The 18,370-nt window shown below is 45.3% G+C and overlaps 3 protein-coding genes across 7 annotated transcripts in view; 1 reads left to right on the forward strand and 2 right to left on the reverse strand.

The window, feature by feature from the left end:
- The window catches only part of apc2 (APC regulator of WNT signaling pathway 2), a 30,169-nt gene extending 22,467 nt beyond the window's left edge, over window positions 1-7,702 (forward strand). For both annotated transcript variants that reach the window (XM_079350287.1, XM_079350286.1), the window contains exons 10-14: window positions 6-104; window positions 186-325; window positions 446-640; window positions 940-1,154; window positions 1,299-7,702. In XM_079350287.1, the coding sequence (XP_079206413.1) occupies window positions 6-104; window positions 186-325; window positions 446-640; window positions 940-1,154; window positions 1,299-6,846 (6,197 nt within the window). In that variant the 3' untranslated portion in view covers window positions 6,847-7,702. The remainder of the gene's footprint in view (window positions 1-5; window positions 105-185; window positions 326-445; window positions 641-939; window positions 1,155-1,298) is intronic.
- Window positions 7,703-9,669: 1,967 nt separating this feature from the next.
- Window positions 9,670-12,181, reverse strand: cUnh19orf25 (chromosome Un C19orf25 homolog). 2 transcript variants are annotated; one of them, XM_079350298.1, is made up of 3 exons: window positions 11,984-12,181; window positions 11,056-11,222; window positions 9,670-10,633 (listed from the first exon to the last, which is right to left on the reverse strand). In XM_079350298.1, exons 2-3 carry the CDS (start codon window positions 11,195-11,197, stop codon window positions 10,452-10,454), a joined length of 324 nt encoding a protein of 107 aa, XP_079206424.1. In that variant the 5' UTR covers window positions 11,198-11,222; window positions 11,984-12,181; the 3' UTR covers window positions 9,670-10,451. The 2 variants fall into 2 exon arrangements, with proteins under 2 accessions (XP_079206424.1, XP_079206423.1); XM_079350297.1 differs by having other exon boundaries at window positions 9,920-10,633; window positions 11,056-11,225.
- A 252-nt stretch (window positions 12,182-12,433) lies between these two features.
- Window positions 12,434-18,100, reverse strand: reep6 (receptor accessory protein 6). 3 transcript variants are annotated; one of them, XM_079350414.1, is made up of 7 exons: window positions 17,906-18,100; window positions 15,804-15,897; window positions 15,434-15,572; window positions 14,606-14,774; window positions 14,382-14,521; window positions 13,777-13,795; window positions 12,434-12,995 (listed from the first exon to the last, which is right to left on the reverse strand). In XM_079350414.1, the coding sequence occupies exons 1-6, from the start codon at window positions 18,036-18,038 to the stop codon at window positions 13,781-13,783; spliced, it is 690 nt and encodes a 229-aa protein (XP_079206540.1). In that variant the 5' UTR covers window positions 18,039-18,100; the 3' UTR covers window positions 12,434-12,995; window positions 13,777-13,780. The 3 variants fall into 3 exon arrangements, with proteins under 3 accessions (XP_079206540.1, XP_079206542.1, XP_079206541.1); XM_079350416.1 differs by lacking the exon at window positions 17,906-18,100 and adding an exon at window positions 16,490-16,588; XM_079350415.1 differs by lacking the exon at window positions 13,777-13,795.
- Window positions 18,101-18,370: the final 270 nt, after the last annotated feature.

Here is an 18,370-nt window from a genome sequence, read left to right on the forward strand (position 1 = left end):
CGCAGACATCCCTGAACCCGTCGACCCTCAGATCTGTCAGGCCATGTGCGCCATCATGAAGCTGTCCTTTGAAGAGGAATACCGACGTGCCATGAATGAATTAGGTTTGTAAAGCCACCTGCAGATGTTTTTGCATCAACAGCATCAGTGGCAGACTTCACTGAGAGTTTTATGTTTTGTTCCAGGTGGTCTGCAGGTTGTAGCTGATCTGATTCACCTGGACCAGGACATGTATGGCATGCAGAATGACCCCATCAACATGGCGCTACGCCGCTACGCAGGGATGGCAGTGACTAACCTCACGTTTGGGGATGTGGTCAATAAGGTACAGAAAAGTTCAATGCTGAAGTGTTTTTTATACAGTATTTATAAGTGATCATCTTAACATGAGATGTACAGTATATGGAAGATCAAATCATTTAATCTTGACTTCATCCTCCATTAGGCCACTCTGTGCTCAAAGAAAAGCTGCCTGCAGGCTCTGGTGGCTCAGCTGGCCTCAGACAGCGAGGAGCTCCATCAGGTGGTGTCCAGCATCCTGAGGAATCTATCCTGGAGAGCCGACAACAGCAGCAAGAGAGTCCTACGAGACATCGGCTGTGTGTCTGCACTGATGACCTGTGCACTGCAGGCCACCAAGGTAACAAGAAAAGAAAAACACACACAAAACAACCAGAGATGGATTTGCCTGCTCTGATCCCCCCTGTAAAGATAGTATGGGCACTTTGATGGATTACACGATTCAAGCAAGTTTAAAGTGCCTGCTGATTTATGGTGGTACTGTAGGAAAAATGTCCTTAGAGCATCAGACAAATATTCTTAGTAAAAGCGGGGCACGGGTCCTCTTTTACTCAATTCTGACCCAAGATTTTGTTGAGCATAGTTCATGTTTCCACATGAGTCAAAATTTAACTGGTTTACACTTTTGTGTCTTCACAGGAGTCGACCTTAAAGAGTCTCCTGAGCGCTCTGTGGAACCTGTCAGCTCACAGCATCGAAAACAAGGTGGCAATCTGTTCGGTTGACGGAGCTCTGGGCTTCCTGGTTAGCACGCTGACGTACCGCTGTCAGACCAACTCCCTCGCCATCATCGAGAGCGGTGGAGGAATCCTTCGGAACGTGTCAAGTCTGGTCGCCACACGAGAAGATTACAGGTAAGTTTTTCACACTCTGTCTGCCCTATTACTATTGAAATATTTTTAGCTTTTATTTTCATCCTTCCCTTGTTAATCCATTAAGTAAAAATAATCTTCAACTGGGAGTAAGAGATGTATAGTGATGTATTTTTTTCTCGACAGGCAAATCCTCAGGGACCACAACTGCCTCCACACTCTGCTTCAGCATCTGCGCTCTCACAGCCTGACCATAGTAAGCAATGCCTGTGGGACTCTCTGGAACCTTTCTGCCCGAAGTCCAAAAGACCAGGAGCTATTGTGGGACCTCGGGGCAGTTAGCATGCTACGCAACCTTATCCACTCCAAGCACAAGATGATCGCCATGGGCAGTGCCGCAGCTTTGAGGAACCTCCTTACCAATCGACCCCTGAAATATAAGGATGCTGCTGTTGTTTCCCCCGGCTCCTGCATGCCCTCACTCTACATGAGAAAACAGAAGGCTCTTGAGGCAGAGCTGGACGCCAAACACCTAGCAGAGACTTTCGATACCCTTGAGAAACAGAGCCCCAAGCACCTGACCCTAAACAAGCCGCTGAGGCACATTGAAAGTCTGGCAAAGGATTACGCCTCAGATTCTGGCTGTTTTGATGATGACGAGGCACCCAATGTCTCCAGTAGCCTGGACACCGGTAGCTTCTCTATGCTGTCCATGTTCTTAACCAACTCTAACTTCCAGCAAAACCAACTACGGAAGAAAGACAATGAACCAGAGAGAGATGTAGACCCTCCACAAATTGCAGAGAAGAGACATGCCCCTCATGATGACGTGGTATCTGCCGCTGCAGAGAAACTAGCAAAAAAGATCACTAACACAGTTGCAAAGATTGACAGGTTAGTAGAGGACATCACCATGCACACGTCCTCAGAGGATAGCTTCAGCCTCAGCTCTGAGGACCACTTGGCAGACTGGCCATATGGGATGGATGAACTCAATGAAGCTCGGGCAAAATCATGCTCTCCCTGCCGTCTCTCTGATACCAGCAGCTTGGCTCATAGAGAACGCCTCAGTAGAGCCCATGCTCTTTTGCGCCTAAAAACCGCACATACAAGTGTATCAACAGACAGCCTTAACAGCGGAAGCACGAGTGATGGCTATTGTGGTAGCAAAGACCAGATATGTCCTGCTCCAAGAGCTCTCACGATGCAACAACGACCCAATCAACTTGATCTCAAAGTTGCCCATCAAGATTACTTAAATGAAGTATCAGCTGTCCTCAATGACACGAACCAACAAGATGTTCCTGAGAGAGACTCTGTGGACAACAAGGCTATTAAAGCACTAGAGCTCAGCAGCACAGATGCAGAAAAAAATCAGGATCAGCCTATACAGTCACCTGTCAGTGCATGCACTAAAATGTCTTCTGATGTCAGCATGACTTCAATTAAACTCTCACCATCTTATCAACAAGTCCCCCTAATTCAGAGTGTGGCCAAATTTGGAGTAGCAAAGACAACCATTAATGTTCAGGCTGCCCAAGCAATGAGGAGGCAAGCATGGGTACCTACTGTGATGACAGGAGGAAGTATTACAAAGTTTTCGCCAATGACATCCACCAGAAGTCCAACTATAGGGACGATGGAGACGGTTCAGAAATATTCCGTTGAGAACACGCCAATTTGCTTCTCCCGCTGCAGTTCACTGTCCTCCCTCTCCTCTGGTGACGGAGCCCTGGATGGACAGAGTGAAAATGAGCTGGAAAGTGACTCGTCCTTAGAAATAATTGAAGTGGAAGATGAAGAAGTGGTGAAAAGAATAGAAGAGGATGAAACATTAGAGGATTTGAGTGACAGCCAGCTGCTGATGACTGACTCAAAAACTTTCCCCAGCAAAGAAACTGATCCAATTGAGATCCCCTGTCCTGCCAAAAGGGAAAAGGTGTTCCTTAGAGGTGCTTCACCAGCTATACTTGAAGACAGATCACCTTCCAGTTCATCTGAGAACTACATTCATGAGACACCCCTGGTAATGAGTCGCTGTAGCTCAGTCAGCTCACTAGGCAGCTTTGAGTCTCCCTCTATTGCCAGTTCGATCCAAAGTGATCCATGCAGTGAGATGATTGATGGAACAATAAGCCCTAGTGATCTTCCAGACAGCCCAGGGCAAACAATGCCCCCTAGTCGAAGCAAAACCCCATGTTGTGTTGAGTCAAATGGACCAGACACACAGGCCACAGGAATAGCAGGCCAGTGGGAAAGCAGCCTTCGAAAGTTCATGGAGATCACGGATTCCAAGGAGAGGTTTAACCTTCCCCCTGATCTGGACACAATGATCTACTTCACTGTGGAAAAGCCGACTGAGAATTTCTCCTGCGCTTCAAGCTTAAGTGCTCTGCCTCTCCATGAACACTATATACAGAAAGATGTGGAGCTGAAGTTGACTCCCCTACTTCAGCAAAATGACAAAAAGATTCCTTTCCCTGATGAGGATGAGCAAGGACTGGAACATGGTGAGAGATATAGTGAGGGCAATTCAGATGATGACATAGAAATCTTAAAAGAATGCATCAACTCAGCGATGCCATCCAAGTTCAGAAAAGTAAGATCTTCCCTAATGACTACCATCCCTCCCCATATTCTCAACTCACAGATCCGAAAACCCATAAATCTTCCAGTGTACATGATGCTTCCAAATGGCAAAACTCAATTGTGTCCTGGGAGGAGAATTGTCATCCCACAAAAGGACCACAAATTTGACGATTCATCATTCACTGACTCTGCCGAAGGTACTCCTGTTAACTTCTCCAGCACAACATCGCTGAGTGATGAAACACTTCAGTACCCAGTGAAGGAAAGGGGTCCTAATGACTGCACGGCTAGAGGCATGAACAAACAGGAATTGCTCAATGATGAGGCAAAGAGGATTGAAGACTTGAGGATATTCTCACACTTTCACAAACCCAACCGGATGAACTACCCACCTGAGATACAAGTGAATCGTACAACAAAACATGTCATTCCCACTCAGAGGGTGCTGATGCAGAGCAAAGAAGTAGCGGATAGAGTGGCTAGTCAAAGAAATCGTGATCAATCTCCTAACCAACAAAAGAAGAGGCAAGGGCAAGGCCCCAACAGAAAAATGGAACTGCCTGTCATAAAGCAAAACACAGAAAGCAATCTTAATGTGGGATCACAGAAAGGAAACTCACTCTATAGACAAATGACACGTTCTTCAGAAGACAGTATTGGCTTCTACCACGACAATGAAATAGATGAAGCAGTGAAAAGAACAAGTAGAAAACAAATCAGGGAAGCAAGCAGAAATAATCTCTCTCGAAGCATGACAAACATTGGCAGGATTGATAATTCCCAAGGAAAGTCTAGAGGGTTTCAACGGATTAAACAAAATCTGATAAAGGATGAGTCCCTGACATGTTACTCACTCAGCTCTTCTCTTAGTTCATTGAGTGATGCAGAGTTTGAGGATCACAATTCAAAAGCCCAGCAAATATGGTACAAGAACCGGCACAACAAAACACTTAATATGGTGCAACAACAAAAGCCTATGACCATTCACAGCCAATACGAAGAGCCAAGCTCGCCAAGTTCTGTCAGCATGGATTCAGAGGATGATCTTCTTCAGAAATGCATAACATCTGCCATGCCAAGGCAGAGAAGGAAACTTGCTGCCAGAAAGAAGAAAGCAGAATGTACACTAAAGCAAAAACAAAAGGCATTTGATGGGTGGAATATGGATGAGGAAATGGATAGTGATGATACAGCATGGGACAAAGATTCAGATCTCAACAGCATTGAATGGAGGGCTATACAGGAAGGTGCTAACTGTGTTGTCACAGGTCTCCAAGCATCAAAGTCTCAAGAACCATCTTCTGAAGAGACTGAATCTGTCCTTTCATTCATGTCAACATCCAGCTTTACACCCAAAGAAAGAAAGTTTGCAAAAGAGAAAAAGCCCAACAAACCTTTAGACTTCACTCAACGTAAGCCAGTTCAGAACCTACCTGTGGTTTTCAGAGGCAGGACTGTGATCTATACACCGCAAAAAGAAACAGCTCCATCACAAAGACCTCCTCCCAGAAAAGTACCAACAGATGCTCCAAAGAACCCAAACCTTGCTCAGCACAGATCAAAGAGCCTTCACCGATTAGGCTACCCCCAGGACATTGAACTATCTTTGCCAAAGAGGAGCTCTACACCCCCTCCAAGGATACCAAAAAGTTCATCCTCTGGCTCATCGCAAAGCTCTACACCATCCAAACAATCCCAGAAGAAGATAACATCACCCACTCAGACAAATAAATCGATTCAGAGAAAAAATGCCTCACCAGCTCCTAGCCCACCAGCCAGTAGCCCTCCTGAAAGAAAGGGACGTTCTCCAGTTGTAAATCATAACGAAAAATCCCCCCCACCTAAAACTCAGAAGTCACCTGTCCGAATACCTTTTATGCAAAATCCAGTCAGACCCAGACCACTGTCACCTCTGGTAACGAACCAAGCATCCAACAGACAAGCGAATCAGGTTAATGGGAGAAGGGTTCCACCCAACAATCGATTTGAACTGGTCAGGATGACTTCTGTTCATTCTAGTGCCAGTGAGTCTGATCGCAATGGATTCTTGAGACAGCTTACTTTCATAAAGGAATCAAAAAGTGTGCTAAGACGGGATGGATCTGCAAGGAACATGCCTGGATCACAGAATGGATCCCCCCGCAAATCAGTTCCTGGAGCTCCAGCTGTCTTCCTTTGCTCATCACGCTGTCAGGAACTTAAGGCAGCTGTGCAAACCCAGAGAAGGGTGCAAGTAAGGAGTCCAGGACAAGCACAGCAAGTTCAGAAGCAAGACAATAACCTTCAGAAGCAGACTACAACCCTATCTAGAGCAACATCAAGTGAAAGGGACCTATCTGCAAGACGCCCAGGCAGGAGAACTAGCTCAGAAAGCCCCTGCAGGGTGGCTCAGCGAAACAGACCTGGCAGAGTGTCTGGAGCCAAACAGAAAGTCGACACAGATACCTTTAAACGTCACGCCTCATCACCAAGTATAAACATACTGAGCAGAGTGACGAGCCGTTCTTCCCTTCGCTCTTCATCATCTGATTCGAGTGGTAGAGCAAAGAGCGAGGATGAAACAAAGAAGAAGGGGCAGAGATCTGCATCCCGGCTTAATGACAGAGTCACCTGGAGAAGAATCAGGGATGAAGATGTACCTCAGATCTTGAAAAGCACTCTGCCAGCCAATGCATTACCTCTGGTGCCTTCTCCTGATGGGGAAAAGCCAAAGCCACCAGCTCTTCCAGGAAAGTTGCCAACCATTCTTCTTGCATCACGCAAGACCAGTGATGCAACAGTTCAGACAGAAGATTTTTCAAACAACAAAATCAACTCAAGCACCTCGCCATCAGTTGAATCAACTTCTGTGATCTCAGAGGAAGTCACACGACTGGCACTACTCAGAAAGTTTAGTGTCTCTTCTGGGGGAAACCTCCAGGATGGAGATTCAGAGGGATCCCTGAGGAGCCATAGCACCGTCTCAACTGGAACAACGGACAGCCACATGGGTGGAGTCGTCCATTTCCGCCAAGGATCCCCCAGCAAGGCGGCCCGGATCACTCCATTTAATTACACCCCAAGCCCCATTGCCTGCTGCCCCCAAGACACACAGAGCCAAGCAGGCACAATCTATGAGAAGTCAGGAGAAAAAAGTGAGTCCTAGGACATTTAGTGGACAACATGGACAAATCTACTGTGTTCCTTCATGAAACTCAGCACTCAGGTGGACTGACTAGAAGTGTGCTGGTTCCTATACCTCGGGTGTTAACCCTTTACTTTCCCCTTTTGCTCTATTTATGTTTTATTTTCTCACTGAACAGTTAATAAAAGCTTCCATCTCCATTCATAGAGGATTGGATGTATGCATTAAGGAAGGTCTGACAAGGACAGACCTTCAATAACTTTTAGAGATGCACTTCAAAAGGAACAGAAGAGCATCTTTTTGTACTTTTTTTGTATTTGTAGAATAATCATTGCCTGGTTAAAAAAATGTAGTGAAAACAATTAAGAAAAAAAACAACTTGATTTCAGCACATAATTCACCATTGGTCTCCTGGACAGAATCAAAGTAAGAACATTATTATGCAAATTTCTGAAGGACAACTCAGCTGCTGGACTTTTACCGAACAAGTTACCAACAACTGGGGCGGACTGCTGACGGACTCTCACCAAGGACACAAATACACTGACATATAGTCTTTTCCTACATTCAGTACATCAATGCTTTGTGCTTTTGCCTCAGCATTCAACTCAATATGATATACTATAGAGGTCTAGATTCCACTTCAAATCTGAAAGCTTACCATTTTGCAAGTCATTGCCAAAAATGAACCAAAGGGCACAACAACTGTTTAAGGGAATGAATTTACTCGAAGTTCTTACTGAAGGGTTTTGGAATGAGGTATTAGATTATTTGTGCTCTAAAATCTCACTCCTTAGCCATTTTCAAATACACACTCCTAAAAATATCTAGACAATTTATGGAAGACCGCTCCGGATGTTCCCAGGGACTTGGCTGGTCAGATCTATCGGCTGAATCTGGTTGGCGTCACACTCTCCTGTAGTCTTTCTTAGTCAATACTGTAAATAACATGCAGATATACACACTGTTGAAAACTTCCTGCTGTGCTTCTCCCTGACAGCATGCTAGTATATTCACTGACTGCATACACACACACACATCTGTAAACCCTGGATTGAATGAAGCTGTTGTACAGTGGTAAAATGCTTTCTACTCCCTGGTGGAAGCATAACTCGCCATCAGTTTAAGTGCTGCAAAGACCTATAATGCTATGAACTGTCCGTGTAGATGAACAAAGCCTCTGTTAATCAAAGTCAAAGACATTGTATTTTGTGTTGCTACTAGATACCGTTTGCTGTCAAGTATTTTCTGTCATGAAACAAAAACATCTGTTTCAGTGATGGTTGGGGTTTTGGGTCTACAGACGTTCGTCCTCGCAGAAGTTATCCTCTGAAAGTCCTTATAACGTGTTGATATCTGCTTAACTGTGTTGCTGTAAAAGTAGCGATAGGTCGAGAAGAAGTCAAATATAATGACATTGAATATTCTCTGTAGTGTACTATCACTCCTTCATGTGTGCTCGGAGATCACAGACAGAAGAGTGCCGGACGGAACAGACGTGGATCTATGTAACGGGGCTGTTTTTATTCAGTACTACCACCCTCGTGTTTCCAAAGCATGTTCTGCCTATAAATAACGCCCAAGGAGCTTTTGAATGAAGACCTTTTAAGTCGCTGTTGCCATTTTGAGACGTGTAAGGGATTTACTACTGAAGTAATCTCTTTCTTTTGAGTAATGAACACTCACCTGTTTACTTTTTTTTTATCAAAAAAGCCACACTCAGAGTTCCAGTTTGAGTAATGAAACATGATGAAGAATCGTTTTAAAGCCAGTATTTGTTGATGACAAATGTCGTACATCCTCGTCTCTTATTGTAGCCTGCAACTTCAGCTTGAAGGGTGGCACTAGTGTTCTAGTCAAGACCACAATAAACCAAGACCAAGACGTACCCAAGACCGGAGAAATCAGAGACTGAGATAATGTTGAGACATTTAAGGATCGAGACTGAGTCAAGACCAACACCAAGGCAGGGCGAGATAAGATCAAGACCGAAGCAGGACAAGAACGAGTCCAGACCAAGACAAAACCAGGACCATAATTATCACAGAAAAATCCTCATCTCATGTACAGCCAGCGTCATTCACTTTGACCGTACCACCATAATCCAGAGGGATAATAGTCAAATTCAATAAAGTTATTAGTTCTTTTAGAAAGAGACGTTTTCCTTCTAAACAGTGATGTGGAAAAATAGGTGATCAGTGGTGGTCTTGGTCAGTCTTGATTAAAGATCCAGAGTCTAGAGTCTGCCTAGTCTAGGACCGAGAAAAATGCTTTTAATGCAGAGACCAGACTGAGACCTTTGAAAAGTGGTCTCGAGACCAATCCCAAGTCCAAGACTGGTCTCGAAACCAAGACTGATTTGGAGTGCTACAACACGAGGTGAACCATTCAAGTTAGACGTTTTACCCCTCAAAAAGATGTGATCACTGAAACAGCCCTGCAAGTAAAGTCAGGATGAAACGATAGAAACTGTGTGATTGAGGTGCATGGGGAGTTTGGCTCCATGTTTAAAAGCCATCAGAAAGTTCTGGATATTTGAACACCATAACTGTCATCAGCCTCGATCACGTCTTGGAAACAAGATTTTTGATGCCATGTCCAGAATATGCTGGACGAGTCATTTGAAGTCCTTTTCCTCCTCGGCCTGTCGGGCGTGATCGAGACCAAGGACGTATATGGTGCCATGTGACATAGGCAGAGCAACAGAGGTGTGTCATTATAAATGTTTCATCCAATAAAAAGTGACGTGTTTCATTACATCTCGCTGTGTACTTGTTTTTATACAGATGTTAAAGTTCAGGTCCAACCCAAGGAGAAGAGACAGAAAACATGACATCGTCAGCATACTGCAGAACGTTTTATTTAGCTTGAGGGGAAAATTCACTGACACAACGGAGAGGTGTTCAAGATCTGAACATGAAGCTGGTTTTTAAAGAGTTCAGAAAAAAACTGAATGACATTGAAAAAATGTAACTTGGTGAAGATGCAACCAATGATGTGTTAAAAGCAAATGATTCAATACAGAGACCTTCTACATTACATGTTGTTTTAAAGGTCACATTAAGTACAATCCTCTCCTCCATGTTCCTCTAACAGTCTGTCTCCAAACCCCCCAATCATGAGACAAGTCCATCCTCTCCGTCTTCTGCCTGCTCCACGTCTCAGAAAATGTGTCCTCAAACAGGCTGTTTGGAGTCTTTCCCTTCATGACATCACACCCGAGCCCTTCCAGAGAGGGGGCGTGGTCAGGCACAGCTCATTTACATATTTAAAGCTACAGACACAGAAACAGCCTGTTCTGAGCAGGGCTGAAATAGAGGGGTTTATAGACATGCCAGGAAACAGGGGCGTGTCTCTCCTAGAAATCTGATTGACACTCAATGACCCTTCAACTTTCTGATGTATTAAGTTACTGTAGACATAAAGCCAACAAATCCTCCTGCTTGATTCAGTAACTCGTTTCTCAGCTGGGTTCAGGAGTCAACGTTGGGCCTGCTGACGTAGCGACAGGGTCTGACTCGAGGACACTTTGCAGGTTTGACCTGATCCAGCCGAGCCAGCAGGTCCTGTGAGCTCAGAACGTCAGGTAAACCGTCCTAAACTGAGAGGTAGAGGAAGGCGTGCAGTCAGAGGGTTTGACCTCTGACCTCCTCCACGTCTCTCTGCAGGTGCTCGCCCGCCGCCCTCAGCTCCTCCCTCTGCCTCAGCAGCCGACCCCGCACCTCCTGCAGCCGCTCGTTCAGCTCGAGATACTGACGACACTGTTGGAACCTGGACTCCACCTCGCTGTCTGAGTGCCGGGACGAGTCTGAGGAGGGGACAAGAAGCAGTCAGTGAATCATGAAACCTGGGAGTGAAGTTACAAACAATGAAGACAAGTGGGTAAAGTCAGTGAAGCACATGAGAAAGTTAGTCCACTTCTAGTGAGAACACCACACTACAAGAGTCTTACCCACGAGTCAGAACTGTAACAGTGTGATATAAGCCTTGTGGTCACTACAGGCGCCACATGTTCAGAGGCTTTAGTCCTTAAAGCGGGCAGACAGGTGGGTTCGAATCCGACCTGTTGCTCCTCCCCAACATGTCATTACTCACTCTCTCAGGTTTCTGACTCTGTCCCCTGTCCTATCTCTAAAATAAAAAACAGACCTAAATCATGTTGCGGAGACAATGGCTACTGACAGCAGGTTGAACGGTGAAAGTCTGAACCCCTTGTCAGCGTGGATTCACCTTGTCCGGTCTGCTCCAGGATGCTGAAGACAGGGTCGCTGGGTGCGGCTCCGTTTATGTCCTCCAGGATCTGGTCCACGGTGGGGGGGTCAGGGCGGCTGGGCAGGACCTGCCGCTTCTTATTCTTGGATCCAATATTCATCCTGCTGCACACCGAAATCCACCGCCTGCTGGTGCACACACACACACGTCATCATCGAGTTCAGTTTAATGAGCGGAGCGTGAGAGATTTAATACAAAAACATGACAAAGAGGTCGAGTGATTGGTTGATGAATAATGTTGATTAACTGGCTGTGACAGTGTGCAGGAGTGATATTAAACAAGAGAGCCAAACAATAAAGAAATCAATAATACAACAAGTATACAAGAAATATAAACTGTACAAAACAATAGAGCGTGATACTTTCTCATTATATTTGTTTCTTCATCATATTTCACTCAGAACTATTCATAAACCAGACAAGCACGTGACCAGACTTCTGATAATTTACTGACTAATTAAACATTCACACATCTGTCAATGGAGGCTAACGTCTCCTACACCAAATATTAAACTATATTTCAGTATTTATACCCATCCCCGTCAATTCGGTGTACATTATCTATCTTTATTAATGAAAATGAATTTCATAAATAACTGCTGTGTAGTCTGTTTATCAAGCAGCAGCTCGCACTGTGGCGGACACTGATAGCACAATGCTAACTAGCTAAATCGTCCCTATATTGAAATATATCTTAATATTGTGAAATCTTTCTGAGCCGATTTTAAACCAAAGTCTGTTTGATTCCTAAAGTATCTTCAGTTGAGTTCAAACACAGTGTTATCTTCGCTCAGAAGAAGTTAAAGTTCAACTTTCACCATATTTAGACGGAGTTCGGTGTTTTTGTTTGAAGTCGCCGCATTAAGTCCAGGTCCTCGGTACTTACTCGTGTTCAAGTCTTTATAAAGTCTTTATAAAGTCTTTATAAAGGGTGACAGTCTGCTCGTTAGTCAGGCCGCCTCCAGCTGCTCACACCGGGCTGAAAGGACGGAGAAGAACCGGACAGTCACGGTATATCAAGAGCTCCAGCTAAAGCTACTGGATGAAAACACAGCACGCGACGCGACACGCCACGTCAGCACGTCGGTGGTACGCACTGACGTCACTCCTTCTATGGAACGTTGTCAACGCCTCTTTTTCTTCTGGCGACCTCTAACAAGCGGAGCCTTAGCGCCACCTGCTGTTGTGTCCTGTCCTTTATTCTCCCGTTACAGGACGAGAACGGGAGGGTCGCCGGTTCGAGTCCCAGCATGGACCAAAAACGAAATAATAATAAAAAATACATTTTGCCGCAAACACGACATCATGAAAGGAGTCAGTCAGTTTGTTTCTTAAATTTATTTTCTCATCATTTAATTGTCATATCAACTTCATGATCTCTTTTTTTTATTCAAGGACAAAAACAGAAGATAAACTATAAACAGCAACATGTGTGATGAAAAACAACATGGACCTCCAGAGTCTGAGACGTGGAGCTGAAAATGTCTGAGCGCAGAGCTGCAGATTTTTAAAAACATGTGCATGTCTTCAAAACAGCGTCATCCCACTTTAAAACAAAGAAGCTCCACATGTTGAAGAACTTACAGTCTGAATTACCAGTGATAAACTTCAGATGCTCCAAATCTTTAAAAAAAACATCCCATAAAAAACCCACTGATGCCCCAAAAGCATCAATAGATAAATAAATTAGATAAAAACTGTTGTAACTTCGAGTGTCTGCAGAGTTTTCAACCAGGCTGTGACTTGTTCTTATTAAATTACAGACTGCTGTATAAATATAACACATCGGATATAAAACAGAATCCATCTCCGCTGAACTCTCTCTCATCCTCATCACAGGAAGCCCCTCCTCCTTGCATGAAGCTCCTCCTCTTCCTCCTCTGCTGCTATCTGAAGAACTGGAGGGAAACGTACAAAATGCAATGAGGGGCAGAAAGTGTGAAACGATGCTGAGAGCATCAATAAATAATCAGCAGCTTTTAAAAACCTCGACGAGTTCAAGATGATTCACTGTAGTTTTTCGTAATCGTGTCCCTCGTACTTGTGTTTATATTTACACCTCCTGTTTGTTTTTATTGTTTTTTTTATTTTGTTCCTGTGGTCATCAAATCATGCTTTTCATCTTGGCCTGGCCCTCGTGTGTGTCATTACCCAAAGAGACCACACAGGGGCGCCAGTGTGCCCTCTCTGTTAAGTCTTGATTGGTTTGTTTTATCAGACTGGATCTGTTGTTGGTAAATCTTTGTACAGGTTTTTTGCAAACTTTCTGTTGGGGTGCCAAGAGTACTGATCCGACCCTAAAGAGCAGAGCAAGACACACTGCAGTCAGTTGATTGGTTGAAACAATAGTCACTTCCTGTGCAACAGCGTCAAAAGACAAAAATCACCATGTTTATTTCCCAGAGGATTTGGAGGGATTTGCGGACCTTCCCACGAATCATTGATCTTTCTTCACTGTCATGTTCTTCTTCATTGTTGAATTTATAGGCGGTCCACACTGTGTGGTGCCGCTGTGATTTAGTGATGTGTAAGAGTGGAAGCATAATCAAGGTTTAGCGTGGTCATGTTAGCTCCATCTGTTGCTACGGCTAAATCTGCAGCCTGATGTATGCTACATGCTAGTTCTCTTCTCACAACATTCACTGCAACATGCTACTAATAGCTAACATGTGGGCTTACCTGGTTAACCTAGGAAAGGCTGGAACAGGAAACAGCCTGATTAGCATGCTAAGTTTTTAGATCAGAATAGGACAGCTTTATAAAAACCTGCATAATGAGCTCAAACCACGACGAAAGGGGGGAGAAATTAAGAGGAGGCACCAGGGAGAAGCATTAGGGAAGATATTGTGAGCAGACAACAGGTCAATATCAGGACGAGGTATCAGGGGAGACGCTTGTGAGGAGACTCCAAGGAGAGAAAACGGATACAAGCTCAAGCTCAACTGCATTTTGACCTTGAAACAGGAAGAAGGCCAAACTTCATAGTTCGGTCATCTTGAGCCCCGTTTCCACCCAGCGGTTCAGATCGGTTTGTCATAGATTTTCTCCTTTGTTCAATTTATTTGCAGGTTAGCTGTTAGCGATTAGCTGCTATCATGTTACACTATTATGAGCTGGCCGCGGCTATCAGCATCTGGCTTACACGCCGCCTACCAAATATGGCAGGGATGGCTGTGGAAGGGCAGACTGGATCTGTCTTTACAGAACCAAACTGTACTGATCCATATCGGACCACTGCGTGGGGCTTTAGCCTAAAGGCAAGGAAGAAGCTGTGCAGTACATACCGTTTTTTCTTCTTCCGACTCTGACTCTAATGGAGTGACTTTAGCTGTCGATGTGCTCGGTAACCTCTTCTGCTCAGACTGAGAAACCGACGGCTGTGACGGACTCACCAGAGCTTTATTTTTCACCAGAGTGGTCAGAACTGGGCAGAGAGATGATTTATTCAGTTAAATATTTAGAATAAACTCAGTTTGAATACACCGGTGTAGAACTAGGGTCTACGTACCCTCCCTGGTCAGGTTCTCGGCGGCGCTCATTGCCTTCCCTCCTAGGTCGTTCACTAAGTTGTCCACCATGGCCTCGTGACGGAGGAAGATGGGCCGGACCACTCTGTTGTAGATGATCTGGGAGCCGTTCCACGACACCGGAGCCATGCACCACAAAAGGAAGAGACACTGGAGACGCAAGAGAACGTCAGTGATCCTATCCTCCATCCAAATCTTTGAGTTTGTAGAGTGAGGGCTTCTCTCTCTAATAAAGGAAACTTTTCTCTATATGAAGCTCATAAGAGGCGTTTAGAAGTCAGAGGTTTCTTTAAATATGTAAATGAGCTGTCTGGCCACTCCCCACTCTGATCCTGTATTTGATCATGTCTATAAACCCCTCTATTTCAGCCCTGCTCAGAACAGGCTGTTTCTGTGTCTGTAGCTTTAAATATGTAAATGAGCTGTGTCTGACCACGCCCCCTCTCTGGAAGGGCTCGGGTGTACTCGCTGCTTTCTGGCTCCATGTCCTATTGTTTACGGTGAGAAGGCAGACTCAGAGGGCAGAACAAACACCTAGCTGGGGGAGGGGCTACTGCCCTTTGTGATGTCATGAAGGGAAAATCTCCGAACGGCCTGTTTGAACACACATTTTCTGTAAAGTGGAGCAGGCAGAGGACAGTTTGCGGTCCTTTCTATCTGAACCTGTGTTGACTCTGTGTCATTTCTGTATTTGCAGCGTGTCGGATGTGAGTCCAGTTTTTTAGTCTTCCTTGCAGCAGCGTGATTTAACCGTTACGGATGTGCTTGCTCGTTGCGTTTGCTCATGGGAGCTTCCGTGGTTTCCTCACCTTGAAGGCGTAGTAGAACGGGAACCAGTAGAGGAAAATGTCTGAGAAGAACTCGCCCACGCTGAAGACGCCGTACACCACCCAATACGTCAGCCATTTTGTGTCGTCTTCTTTACTCGTACTTTCGATGGCTTTGATTCTGCAGATGTGACAGAAAACAATCAGCATGTTTCTGATTGGCCGTTAACCAAAGAAGAAAAGAAAAACATCTTTTAAATTCAGCCTGAAAATAGGACCGATTTAAAGACATAAACTCAACAGCTTCATGCTCTTGACACCAACACACGGCTGAGATGTTTCATAGGAAAAGGACAGCAATGCATTCTGGGGCTTGTAGTATGTCTCTGAGAGTGAGGGACAAAACACTCACGAATAATAGGCTGGATACACAAATCCAATCAGGTTGCAGAGCAGGGAGGCTCCATACCCATACACCAGGTAGAGTCCGGTCAGTGAGACGGCACCTGGACGAGACAAAGTTTGATTCCGTCTTTAACACAAACACAACAAGCAGAATCACAGAAGTTTGAAGAATCAGACCTTAAACAGTTTGCTGTCTTTAGTGTGTGGAGAGCAACGATTATCACTCGCTGTTTGGAGTGACTCTGTAATAAATCCTTTGTCTTGTAACTCCAGCTGTCCTCCGTGCTGCAAACACACAGAACCTATACTGGTGTGTGTGTGTTACATTTGGTTCTGCAGAGAGGACTAAAGATCATTGACTCATCTCTGCCAAAGCAAACTGATCGACCGCTCACTCACTTCCTGGTCACTCTCAGCACCTGGTTATTCGTCCCATCGCTTGTCAAAGTGTTTCACTTCATGTTGTCTAACATGTAAATGACTTCAGTAAAAACGTTTCACTCTTTGGTTTGCACCTCCAGGCCACCGTACAGAAGAGGAGTCGACGCGCACAGAATCAAACCAACTCTATAAAATGAGATGTTAGACGTGTTAGGACGGACAGGATCTATCCACTCTACATCTACCCTAAACTGTGCAGACACAGCGTGAGCAGGTCCAGAGACACACACACAGATACAGGAAGTGTCCTACCTCTGATGAGCTTACGTGGCCGTTCACACATGGAGCCGCTCTGCTCGTCTGTCTCTGTTAATCTGATTTAAGAGAGGCGGCGGGGACACGCAGCACCAGGCGCCACAGTGACATCACGTTACTGATCTGCTGTATGAGCAGCACAGAGCCATGAATAGAGCCTGTTCACTGCCCCACGCTGCACACACTCATTCACTCAATATGTACAAACATCCTGTTTATTCCCTGAGATTCACTCCATAATAACTTCTCCGACATTAATATCTCCATGAACTCATCCTCAGGAGCCGTGTTCATCGTGGGAGGAAGACCCTGAGAGGGGGGCGTGCTCCACTTATCTGATGTGTTTGGTGTAAGACGATGCTGCAGCTCTCTAAGTAGCAGTCTACTGATTCAGCAGGCGTTTGCAGAGACTCCTCCTTCATGAGAGGCGGGCGGACATCAAACTGAACGACTGACAAGCTCACGATGCTCGACTTCATGAACTCTGTGATCAAACTGCACAGTCGCACTTTATATTTTAACGATAGTGAGGTCAAGGAGGAAGTCTGCTGTTTGTGCAGGACCAATCAGGAGGTTAGCTCTGTTTTCACAGACGGCGTACACAAACAATTTAAAGCATGTCAGAAAAGCATCCGACTGTTGGGGCGGAGCTTATCAGGCCATGATTGGCTGTTGTCTCCGTCTGAAAAGGTCATCTCATCAATCTGAAATCAGTCTTTAAAATCAACCGTGAAACAGTGAATTCACACAGCGCTGCTTTAAGAGTCTGGGTTTGATTCATGCTTTCTTCTCTCAGTGTCTTTATGAAGAGGAAACATCCACTAAAGAGTTCCCTGAGAACTAAACACACAGGAGCTGAGAAGTATACGAAGTGGGAAGAGCCATGGGTCGGATCCAAACCCCATTAGGGAACGGGACCAGAGTGAAGACCAGAACCAAGGCAGGCTGAGACTGAGACAAGACCAGGACACCTAGAGATCGAGACCAAGGCCGAGATAAGACCTGGACCAGAATTATTACTGAACAATCCTGGAGCGTGTCACACAGACCGTAACACCGGGCTCGAAGGAAACAGGAACAATGACGCAAATCAGATATCTATAGATGAGAAAAGGTCCGAGTGTCCCTCGCTGTTAGAGAGCGAGACGGAGGGTCGACATATTGATCACAGACTAAACGCTCTGCTGACCCAGAAAAGTTCCTGACCCTCTACAGGTCTGTTTGCTGACAGCAGCTGTTCACCAGAGCTTCCGTTGTGTTCACAGGAGGATTAACTGAATCCTCTTCAGGTTTCCACTCACATGCACCGAGCAGGTACAAGAACACTGAAAATATAAACAGAACCACCGAAGATCCACCCAGAACCAGTTCCTGTAAAGAGACCCAGACCTGAAGAACACAACCTGACGTTACCCAGTGCAATGATCTTCTTCTTTATCCCCGTCTTCTCCTCCAGCTTCCCCAGGAAGTCCGTCACCACGTTCTTCTCGTTCAGGAAGTTCTCTGCTCGCTCCTTGATGGACACGAAGATGTCCAGCACTCCCATGGTCCTCAATCTGGTCCTCAAAGAAACCAGGCAGCGACACGGGGAGATGAACTGCGGCGTGGAGGAAAACAGAGCAGAGTGTAATCCTCTGACAGAAACAATCTGCTTTAATGAGAACAGCAGGGAGGGAGGGGGGGGGGGGGGGGGGCGGAGAAGAAGAAGAGCGTGTCCTATAACCACGATATCAACCGGAGGAGAAACACCTGGCAGGAAGTGACTCAGAGCGAACACACATAATTTATTGAATGAACATCCCACCATGTTGAGGCCGACCTGTAACTACAGACTGAAAACAATCAATCAATCAATTAATCCTTTATTCATCTCGCAGA

The sequence above is a fragment of the Symphodus melops genome, assembly GCF_947650265.1.
Source record: "Symphodus melops genome assembly, chromosome: 8".
NCBI lineage: Eukaryota > Metazoa > Chordata > Actinopteri > Labriformes > Labridae > Symphodus > Symphodus melops.

Excerpts from the sequence above, each read along its gene's own strand:
- cUnh19orf25 (XM_079350298.1), bottom strand. The coding sequence starts at position 11,197 with ATGAATATTGGATCCAAGAATAAGAAGCGGCAGGTCCTGCCCAGCCGC. Across the intron at positions 10,634-11,055 it reads CCTGGAGCAGACCGGACAAG|ACTCGTCCCGGCACTCAGAC; the intron begins GTGAATCCACGC and ends TCCCCTCCTCAG.
- reep6 (XM_079350414.1), bottom strand. The coding sequence starts at position 18,038 with ATGGGAGTGCTGGACATCTTCGTGTCCATCAAGGAGCGAGCAGAGAAC. Across the intron at positions 15,898-17,905 it reads GAAGAAGATCATTGCACTGG|GTGCCGTCTCACTGACCGGA; the intron begins GTAACGTCAGGT and ends TGTCTCGTCCAG. Across the intron at positions 15,573-15,803 it reads GTGTATCCAGCCTATTATTC|AATCAAAGCCATCGAAAGTA; the intron begins GTGAGTGTTTTG and ends TCACATCTGCAG.